Source organism: Melospiza georgiana, chromosome 29, assembly GCF_028018845.1.
Source record: "Melospiza georgiana isolate bMelGeo1 chromosome 29, bMelGeo1.pri, whole genome shotgun sequence".
Lineage (NCBI taxonomy): Eukaryota > Metazoa > Chordata > Aves > Passeriformes > Passerellidae > Melospiza > Melospiza georgiana.
The window spans coordinates 1,228,841-1,240,113 of record NC_080458.1 but is presented as its reverse complement, the minus strand read 5'-3'; the positions used below and the strand labels follow the sequence as shown (position 1 = coordinate 1,240,113).

The following is an 11,273-nucleotide window of genomic DNA, read 5'->3' as shown; positions in this document are numbered from 1 at the left end:
TTCCCCTGAATAAAACCCCAAACCCAGGCACCCCCCAGCAGGTTTGGGCTGAGCTCCCCCTTCTCCAGGCACCTGTGGGATGGGGAGGTGATGCTCCCGGGGCTGCGGCGACTCCAGGGTTCCCTCTCCCCTTCTCCAGCTGCTTCTGCTGCCGCTCAGCCTCTTCCTCCCTCCCTTCTCCTCCCTCCCCGTTCCCGAAGGTCGAACCGTGAGGGCAAAGGGTGCAGGGAAAGGGTGGGAACCATGAGGGGAAAGGGGGCAGGGAAAGGGCAGAACCATGAGGGGAAAGGGGGCAAGGAAAGGGCGGGAACCGTGAGGGGAAAGGGGCAGGCTCAGGCCAAGGGCAGCAACTGTGAGGGGGCACTCTGGGAGGCGGCACTCTTAAAACAGAACTGCAATGGACTGAACATGAACGGGAGAGAAAGCAATAAGTCTGAGAGTTTTATTTGCTATCAAATACATCCCACACACCCAGCCCCACACAATCCCCATCCAATCGCTCCTACGCTCCCATCCTATCCTATCGCTCCGAAATTGGGATCCCATTTCTCCCATCTCCTTCCAACCCCATCTCACCCTGGTACCTGTGGAATGGAGTGAGTTTGGCATAGGATTGAGATTTTGAGGTGGGAACAAGCAATTTGAGGTAGGATTGAGCCCTTTTGTTTTAAGATTGAGCTGTTTTCAGTATGATTTGAGTGGTTTTGAGGTGAAAGATCGATCCCTCTTCACTTTTGGACTGCAAAGAGATGGAAAAGACAAGAAAATTAAGGCAAAACAAAAAGAATAAGAAGCCAGGTGTGTTCCCAACATGGATCACAGGGAATGTGGGTCAGCAGGGCTGTGCCCAAAGTGCCTCCTCCAGTGGGGGATGGAGCTGGAGCAGAGCACAAAGCTCTTCCTGCACTTGGGGGACTCACAGGGCATCCCTTACCGGTGGCTGTATTGGTGTCGGGGCAAATGAGAGCTCTGTGAGAAGCTCTTCCCACATTCTCCACACTTGTAGGGTCTCTCCCCTGTGTGGATGCACTGGTGGGTGATGAGTTGGCAGTTGTACTTAAATCCCTTCCCACACTCAGGGCAGAAGAAGGGCCTCTCCTCTGTGTGACTCAGATTGTGCAGGAGGAGATGGGAGTTTAACCGAAATCTGTTCCCACACTCAGAACACTCATAAGACCTCTCCCTAGTGTGGATCTTTTGGTGCCTGATCAGGGTGTCATGGTCCCTAAAGCTCTTCCCACATTCCCCACACTCGTAGGGTCATTCCCCAGTGTGGATCCTCTGGTGCTTGATCAGGTCAGAGCTCCCCCTGAAGCTCTTCCCACACTCCCCACACTCATGGGGCCGTTCTCCAGTGTGGGTTCTCTGGTGGCTGATCAGGCTGGAGCTCTGCCTGAAGCTCTGTCCACACTCCCCACACTCGTAGGGCCTCTCCCCAGTATGGGTCCTCTGGTGGCTGGTCAGGTGGGAGCTCCGGCTGAAGCTCATCCCACACTCCCCACACTCGTAGGGCCGTTCCCCAGTGTGGGTCCTCTGGTGCTCGATGAGCTTGTAGTTCCACCTGAAGCTCTTCCCACACTCCACACATGTGTGGGGCTTCTCCCCATCCTGGAGCTGCTCATGGAGCACCAGCTCCGAGCTCTGGCTTGATCTCTGGCCGCCTTCCCAGCCCAGGCTGGCTCTTTCCCCCTCAGATTCCTGCCATCTGCGTTTGCAGCCCCTCCTCGTGCGGCATCTCCAGGGCTTTTCTGCCCCGTTGGCTTCCTGCACCATGGAGCCGCTCAAAACGGCCTCTTCCACCAGGTTCTGCTGCGGGCATTTGTCCTCCCTGCTCTCCATGCTCAGCTCCTGCTCTGGGGGAGGAAGGACAAGGACAGGATGGGATTTGCCTCCGTGCCACAGGCAAGGGCAAGGAGATCCCCCCAGGGTTGTGCTGCAGCCAGGACCATGCTGGGCTGGGAGATGGAGTAGCACAGAGAGGAAAGGGGCAGTGACTTCTTCCTCATCTGCCTCAGTGCCCCAGGGCATCTTCCTCAAAGACTCCCAGGGGTTGGCAATGGGAAATCCTGGTTTGGGGAAAACAAGGGATGAGCATGTTGAGTTTGAAGGTCCCTCTGCCCAAGTCCATCTCTACAAGTCACCGGCCATCTGTGCTTCATGAAAACCTCCCAAACACCAAGATTCAGCCCTGGAAAAGCCTCCCAGGAGTTCCCTGTCCCTGGTCCCTCCCCTCGGGTGTTCAGGGGTTCCCCCCTGTCCCAGCTGCATGGGGTCACGCTTGGATTGGGGGTCCCCCTTCTCCTCGGTGCCCGCCCTGCCCAGGCTGCCGGCAGTCCCAGCAATCCCAAAAGCTTCCCCCTCTTCGCTCTCCCCATTTCGGGATGCCGGGGCTCTTTGGGCTCCCGGACTCCCTTCTCCCCTCATTCTCTGCTCTGGGCTGCAGTGGCTCCAAGGAGACCCCCCTGCCCCTCTCCAGGCTCTTGAGGCTCCCACCCATGGCGGCGCTTGCCCCTCTCTGGGCTCCCCACTTTGGGCTCCTGGGGCACACAGGGCTCTGCTCCTCCAGGCTGCCTCTGCCGGCAGCCACCATCAACACCCCCCGATGTCCCCCCAAGGGGCCTTTTCCGCTCAGCCTTGGACTGCTTCATTCTCCAAACATCACCCCAAAAACCCAACTGGGAGCAACTGGGAGTGACTGGGAACATGCTGGAGGGAACTGGGCTATACTGGGACAATACTGGGAGGGACTGGAACAAATGAGGGTGAAAGAGAGCAACTAGAACCATGTGGAGCACAACTGGTTCTTACTGGCAGGGACTGGGAGCACAGTGGGGCTATCTTTGGATCATACTGGGAGGGACTGGACTAATACAAGAAAACCCTCAAAAACCCCAGAGAATCACCAAAAATTCCAGTGGAACTCACCAAAATTTTAAAAAACTCTTAAAAATTTCAATAAATCCCCCCCAAAAACCCCCACAACCCCAACAAATCACCCCAAATCCAAAACCCCCCAAATCAACAAAACCCCCCAAAATCACATAAGCATCTCTAAACCAAATAATTCTCCCAAAAACCCCCAATAATTCCCCCCAAACTCCCAACAAAATCCCCAAAAGCCCAAAAAAGCCACCCTGAAGTTCCCAAACAGCCTTGCAAAACCCCAAAATCCCCACAAATCCCCCAGAACCCCCCAGACTCAGTGGGGCTGTCCTGGATCAGGGGGCACTGGCCGGTGGAACAGGAGCCACTTCAGGGGGCCCTCAGAGCTTTTTGGGGAGGGGGCACCATGGGAGATCCCCCCAAAATCCGGGGGGGGGGGGGGGAGGAACCTCTGCTGTGCCCCCTCCCCCCCGAAACCCCCAGACCTCGGTTCAGGGTGGGCCTGGGACCCCCCGGGACCCCCAATTCTCCCCCGAGACCTCTCCAGGAACCCCAAACCCCCCTGAGCCCCCCAGGGTTGGCCTAGAATCACCCTGGACCCCCAAACCCTCCCCAAGACCTCCAAAACATCCCAGGACTCTCAGACCCCCCCACTTCCCTCCAAAATTCACCCCAGAGCTACCTGAAATCCCCTTTGAAAACTGCATGTATTTTACGATTGGCTTTTTGCAAATATTAAAATGAATATTATATGTGTTGTGTTAGAAAGAAATGCTGTATTAATTCTCTTAAGTACTGTGTCAAATATAGTTTTAGGTTATAAAAATTGTTAAAATAGAAACGATGCTATGTAAGATGCTTTGTTTAACAGAAAGGGCTTGCAGTGAGATAGCAGCCACAGGACACCTAAATCTTTCAGGGAAAAGGAATTTATTGCCTTCTTATCAGAAGAAAGGAACTTCTTCCCGCCTTGGAGGCGCTGTTAGGATTAGAAGGAAGAAGCTGACAATGACCAGACAGAATCCTGTGTTTGAATGGAATTTATGCATCAGGTATGAAGTGAATGAATATGCAACGGGCTATTGCTCCTAATGGTTAATCCTTTGTTAGCAGGGGTCCTTTTTCGGGCTCATCATGCCCAGAAAAGGTACCCAGACATCTGTAATTCTTTGTTTTTATTATCTCATATTGTCTTAATTCAATTTGTCCAAATTGTTATTACTCTAATTGTGTTACTATTTTTATAACCACCTTATTACTATTAAACTTTTAAAATTTTTAAAAACAAGTGATTGGCGTTTTTCACACACACATAACTATAAATCTACAAAACTTCTCTTAACATATATTTAATATTCACTCTTTAATTGTGAGACCCAACCATCCATCTCATTATTCATCTACAGAATCATTTTCTAATGTTGTTGACTTTCTCAGCTTCTGTTAATACTTGTGATTTTATAACAGAATGTTCTTGTATGGGATTTTGCAAGATTCTGTCATCAGATTTCTGTTTTGTTCTTGGATTTCTTAGTGCTGGGTCAGAACTGAATGCAGCATTTTGGGAGGGAAGCTGTGAGCCTCACTGGGGCCAGGGCCCATGGGGCTCTGAGGGGCTCCTGGTGTGAGAATCCCCAATCACTTGTGTTCAAATTTTAAAAGTTTAATATAATAAAATGGTTATAAAATAGTAATAAAAATTACAGCAATAAGAATTTGGACAGAGTTAAGACAATAAATGAAATAAACAAAAAAGGGCCAGGAGACTTCTTCTCCTGTGTAATGCCTTTATTAAAAAGTGATCAGCTCAGGATTGGGCGGCTCGATGGGTCTGCAGCGTCCGTCGTCTCTCAGGAGACTCAGAAGACGAGGATATGCACAGCTCTGTCCACCAGGGGCAGAGCTGGGGATCAGATCCTCTTGGGAGCCTTTTGGGTCTCCTGATCCCATAAGACGGTGCCACTCCCACTCTGTCAGCTTGGTCTCACCGCCGGGGTCAACTCCCGTGGTCAGGGCGAGAGGGTCTGAAGGTGTTCCGCGTCTCTGCAGGCTCAGCACTCGGTTCCTCACGTCCAGACATCACTCCAGTCTCTCAACTCTTATTTGGCTCGTTGTTTTTGGGGTCTTCTCAGTACAGTGGAGGACCATGCTGCATTGGTCTTGGAGTCACTTTGCATAACCCCCCCCCACCTTCTCAGGTGTCTTCCCTATTCTGAGAAAGGTAAAACTTAGCTTCGGGCAAGGTCCCCACCCAGGAGAAGGGCCATTACCTCGCCCTAGCCAGGGCTTTTACTAATACAAAAACAACCATTAACGACAACGACCCGTGATTACAATAACAAAGGCAGCAGCCCAGCAGTAGTGGTAACTTTTTCTCACAGAAAAAAATATTAACCAAATTTTTGTTCATAACAGTCCCCCCTCTTTTTCTTTGATCGAGCTTAAATTCTAAGCTCGCATCAACTCACAATTTTTTGTTTTGAATCTACTATAAATCCCTTGTGCACTTTGGTAATCATGGTTACTTAACCTTGTTACTTTCCTTGGTTTCTTCAGGTTTATCTGCACAGCCAGTACTATTTTACTAAAACATATAAACAAGCATAGTAAAAAGAGCAATCCTCCAAGTATACACACACCGAGAAAAACTACCTTCTCCCATACATCCTTTTTGAAAATCTTTAGGTTCTCCCACCCACTGGGATCAAGTGTAGGAGTTTCATCTTCATTATTTACACGTGCTAACCCTTTTATTTTGTTTGAAATGTTCCTAATAATTGAATTCTTTATTTTTAATACTGCCTGGAGCCAGATAACTTTGTTTAACATAGATATTGGGATCCGAATTTGGCTTTTACAATTTTGGATTTTCTCAATTTCTATTTCACTTTGCCTGTTCTGTTTAATTTCTCCCAAATCATTATATATAGGAACTCCCAAACTTGATCCAATTTCTTTGGGTAATAAGAAAATTGGTTTTATCACTCTAGCAGCGCAGCTGCCAGACAAGATCAAATCTAGGGATTTAAGGCTCCCCTGAAATGTGTTCCAAAAGGAGTTTATCTCTTTTCCAGTATACTCATATAGATACTTGTAACAAACAATTTTTCTTACCATTATCACCATTTCTTTGCTTTTTACTAGATCTGCTGAGCTTGTTTCAGCAGCATCACATTCAAAGCACAACCAGGCTTCCTCTATAGGGCACTCTCCTAGGAGTGGCTGCCTAAAAGTGGCAGTATTGTATACTATCCAATACACTCTCTTATTTTTTTGATAAAAGACCAATTGGGAGAGGTTAACACAATCAGGGTTAGAACTGATGTGGACTCTCGACAAGGAGCTCACTTCCTCCTCACAGAGGGGTTGGTAGCATTCACTGCACGGCTCAGCTGGGCTCCCCTGAGCACCACCAGCAATCAGAGCCATCAGGACTACCCTTCCCAAGAGTCCAGTATGGGTCATCTTGCACAGCCTGCCCACCTGGCCTTGCCTCTTGGGGAATTTTACTGAGGAAAAGCTTCCAAGCTCTTTAGAGTCCCTTCTACCCGCTTCTCTGGTTAAATCTCTCTTGGTCTGTTCCCTACCAATTTTGGTTTCTCCTCCCAGGGGAGTGTTCTGTAGAGGATTAACCTGGAGTCTTTAGAAATAAATTGGGGAACTTAAACCAGAATCACTTATTTACAGTCTTAAACTTTTTACCAACATAGTTTACACAGAACAGTCTTAAAACATTTTAAGCAATATTAGAACTCTTAACAAACAATTTTTTTCCCACACAGTTCAGTCTTTTTGACTCTTCCTTCTGAGAGTCAACTTTAAATCCTTTGGTCCTTTTACCACAGTGTACTCAGGTGATTTAGCTTGTGAAGCAGATGAATCTCGTCCAGCGCCGGGGGGTGAGAGTGGTGTAGACTCTGGTCCAATGCCAGAGGGGGAAGCTGATGTTGGATCCAGTCCCGTACCTGGGGGTGAGACTGGCCCTTTTATTCTTGTGATATGAGTCCAACCTTTTTCTTTGGTCCGCACAGCTGAATTTGTGATCAGGAGCACCTGGAAGGGGCCTTCAAATTTAGGCATTAATGTTCCCGTAGTCCATGATTTTATCAAAACCCAATCTCCTGGACTAATGTTGTGAACTTTTGTGTCGAGAGGGGGAGTTTGAGGAAGGTATCCTTTCTTTCTAAGTCCCTCCAGAGTTCTTCCAATTATTTCTAAATACTTTCTGGTAGCTTCTTCTCCTTCCAGATAGTCTCCTGTGCTATAAGGTGCTAACAAGAATGGCAGCCCAAACATCATTTCATAAGGTGAAATTCTTATGTCAGCCCAAGGTCTTGTTCTGATGCGCAATAGCGCTAGGGGCAAACACTTCAGCCAATTCATCTTTGTTTCCTCAATCAATTTAGTTAATACATTTTTGAGAGTTTTGTTCATTCACTCCACCCTCCCAGAACTCTGGGGGTGCCACGGAGTATGCAACCTCCATTTCATTCCTAAAGCCTCAATTATATTTTGTAATGTTTGGGACACAAAATGTGGACCTCGGTCTGAGTCTATGGTGTTCACAATACCGTATCTGGGGATAATATTCTCTAGGATTGCTTTTGCCATGACTTGAGCTGTTTTCCTCCTGGTCGGGAAGGCTTCTACCCAGTGTGTGAGATGATCAACTATAACCAGCAAATATCTGTATCCTTGCACTGGGGGCATTTCAGTGAAATCTATCTGTATGCTTTGGAAGGGTCTCAAGGCTAATTCCCTTCCTCCAGGTGCTACTTTTCTCATAACTTTCTGGTTCACTTTTTGACAAATGACACACCCTCTGGTAACAGCTTTAGCCAGGCTATATACCCCGATGCATAGGTTAATTCTTAGGAAATGATCACATAGTCCTTGGACTCCCCAGTGAGTTAATTTATGTAGTTCTGTTAGCACTGTCCGAGCCAGTGCTTTATTCAAAAACACCCGTCCATCTGAGGTTAACCACTCTCCCTGTTGTCCTTGATGTAACTTTAAATCTTTTATTGCTTCTAATTCTTCTTCACTAAATATAGGTTCCTCCCCTTTTTCAGGTGTCATTTTTGTCTTCAAAATTTTTACTGGATCCCCTGGTTCTAGAGCTGCTTCTTTGGCTATCTGATCAGCCAGTCGGTTTCCTTTAACTTCTAAACTGTCTCCTCTTTGGTGCCCCTTTATATGGACCACTGCTATTTCTATAGGTTTTTGTAGGGCCTCTAGTACTGATCGGACTAGGTTCTCATGGGCTAAGCTCTTTCCCTTTGAACTTAAATATCCACGTTCCTCCCATATTTTCCCAAATGTATGAACTGTCCCATATGCATATTGGGAGTCCGTATAAATGGTTCCCCGGTCCCCCTCCAGTAAGTCCAGTCCCCTTTTCAGGGCATATATTTCACAACTTTGGGCTGACCAGCTTGGGGATAGTTTCCCTTTTTCTACAATTTGTAATGTTTCTCCATCTATAATGGCATAACCTGAAGCTCTTTTTCCATTTACTACCCTCAAAGAGCCATCTATGAATAAGCTTCTTCCAGTTGCTAGAGGCTGATCTTCCAAATCTTCTCTTACTTTTGTTTGGAGATAAACCAATTCTACACAATCATGTTCTAAATTCTCTATAGGCTCTCCCATTAGGAATTGTGCTGGATTGAGGGCATTTGATGTGATAAATTCTAAGTCCTCTGTATTCATTAGTATTATCTCATATTTTAATATTCTAGCATCGGTTAACCACTGCGGAGCTCTCTGTCTCAGTACTGCCTTAAGATAATGAGGAGTATGCACTTTAATTTTTCCCTGTAAGGTCAATTTTTGAGTCTCCTCTATCAGGATTGCAGTTGCTGCTACTGCCTGTATACAAACTGGCCAGCCTCTAGCCACTGGATCTAACAATTTGGAGATGTATGCCACGGGTTTCCTGCACCCTCCCCACTCTTGAGTTAATACTCCATAGGCTATACCTCCTTCTGTACTCACAAACAGGTCAAAGCCCTTCTGGAGGTCTGGTAAGCTTAGGACCGGGGCAGAGGACAATTTGTTTTTTAAGTTTTCCAATTGTTGATCATCTTCAGCTGTCCAAATTAGGGGTTCTGGATCTACTAGTTTATTATACAGAAATTTCACACTCTGTGTGTATTGATCTAACCATAACTTACAATACCCGAACAAGCCCAGGAGTTTTCTCACATCTCTTTTTGTTTTTGGGGCCGGGAGAGCTAAAATACCTGAAATCCTGTCAGGGCTTAGTTTCTTATACCCCCCCCCCTATTATGTGCCCCAAGTATGTTACTTCTGATTGCACAAATTGTAGTTTCCCTTGGGAAAATTTTAGTCCTTTCCCCCCCAGAAAATTCAAAAGTTTAATACTAGTTTGTCTGACCTGATCTTTTTCCTTTCCTGATACCATCAGGTCATCAACATACTGCAAGATCTACACTTCTTGTTCAGGGACAAATTGTTCCAACAAACTCTCTAAAGCTTGTCCAAAGAGATTGGGGGATTCAGTGAACCCCTGTGGTAATCAGGTCCACCTTAACTGTTGTCTCCTTTTCGTACTCGGGTCCTCCCATTTAAAGGCAAACCAATCCCTACATTCTGTTGCCAGAGGACACGCCCAGAAAGCATCCTTCAAATCTATGACAGTGAACCAAGCATGTTCTCTTGGAATTCTGCTTAGGAGACTATATGGGTTGGGCACAACTGGATGTCTGGCAATGGTTCTTTTGTTGACTTCCCTCAAATCTTGTACCAGCCTGTATTTCCCTTCAGCCTTTTTAACTGCCAGTATAGGGGTATTATGTGGTGACATGAAGGGTTCTAAAATTCCCTCCTGCAACAGTTGCTCGATGACTATAGCAAGCTCCTTCTTTCCTTCTAGGGAAATCGGATACTGTTTAACCCGTATGGGTGAGGTATCATCCTGCATTTTTATTGTTATCGGTGGAATGTCTAATAAGCCACTCTTTCCCCCCTCAGCCCATACCTCATGATTTATTTCTGCAACATCTCCTTGAGACAGCTTCATCACTTGTACTACCATCCTCCCTTCCCTTGGAACAATCCCAACCCCCAAATGGACTTGCAGATCCCTTCCTAACAAACTTTTTTCTAAGTTAGGCAGGTAAAGAAAATTAGCTTTACATTGCCTTGAGTTTCCAATTATTTTCACTTCTTCAATCACCGATGCTCTAAATGGTCTCCCCTCTGCACCCAATACTTCACAAAATTGTCTCCCAATTTCCATACCTTGTGGTATTTTGTTGAGACAGGACTTATCTGCACATGTATCAACCAAAAACTCAAATTCCTCATTTAGGGGTCCCACTTCAAAGTTTACCAAGGGATCTTCTAGATGTTTCATCGGGTCCCCTATAGTAAAAAGCCCTTGACGCCCCTAGTCCTCTCCCTTAAGAATCCTTCCTAAATTGTCCTGTTCCTTGGCTATTGCCTCATCGAGACTGAGCTTTTTACAAAACCTCCTGACGTGTCCTGCCTTTCCACAGTAATAGCAATGTCGTTCTCTCAAAGGGACTTGAGGTCTCTCCATCCCTCTTGCACCTGACAGTACTGACCTATCCTTGCCTCCTCCTGGTGGTGGACCCGCCCACCCTGCACTTTCTCTAGCTACAGCAACGATGATCTTAGCCTTGGCCTTTGCTTTATCTTCCTCCATCCTTAAATACACCTTCAATGCCTCTCTAAATAACTCATTAATGTCCTTCTCTTGCCAATCTTCCATCTTTTCCAGTTTTCTCCGTATATCAGGCCAAGATTTGGTAACAAATTGGACTTTTAGTAGCATTTGTCCTTCTGGGGTGTCTGGGTCTATTCTAGAGTACAACTGGAAGTTCCACCTTAGGCGGTTAAGCCAGACAGCAGGAGCTTCATCCTTCTCCTGTGTACCCTCAAACGCCAATTGGGTATTAGTTCCATTGGGAACTGACTCTTTGATCCCCCGTATTATCAAAGACCTATATTCCATCATGGCCTTCCTCCCCTCCTCCTGATTAGGGTTCCAGTTGGGCTCTGCTAGCGGCAATTTCTGTTCACCTGTTGGCACCTGGGGTCCTGGACCGTTATCTTTCTCCCAAATTTTTATGCCAGCCGCCCTTATCATCTGGACCTCTTCTGGGGATAATAATATACTCAGGATGGAATTCATCTCCCCTCAAGCGTAGATATTTGGACCTAGAAATTGATCCACTTGTTTGGCTATGCCCACTGGGTCCTCAACTAAATGCCCCAACTCCTTCTTGAATACAGCTTAAATACCTCAGAAGCAGTTAGGGGAGCATTCACAAAGCCAACACCTCCCGCCACTCCTCCCATAGGAACCTCTCTGAGGGGAAAGAGTATCTCTGCCTTGGAGG

General features: G+C 46.8%; 1 protein-coding gene across 1 annotated transcript in view; it reads right to left on the bottom strand.

The window, feature by feature from the left end:
• Positions 1–930: 930 nt before the first annotated feature.
• The window catches only part of LOC131094393 (zinc finger protein 551-like), a gene marked incomplete at its 5' end in the record, with an annotated part of 28,009 nt that continues 17,666 nt past the window's right edge, over positions 931–11,273 (bottom strand). The window contains 1 exon segment of the mRNA XM_058041987.1: positions 931–1,567. Coding sequence (XP_057897970.1) covers positions 931–1,567 — 637 coding nt within the window.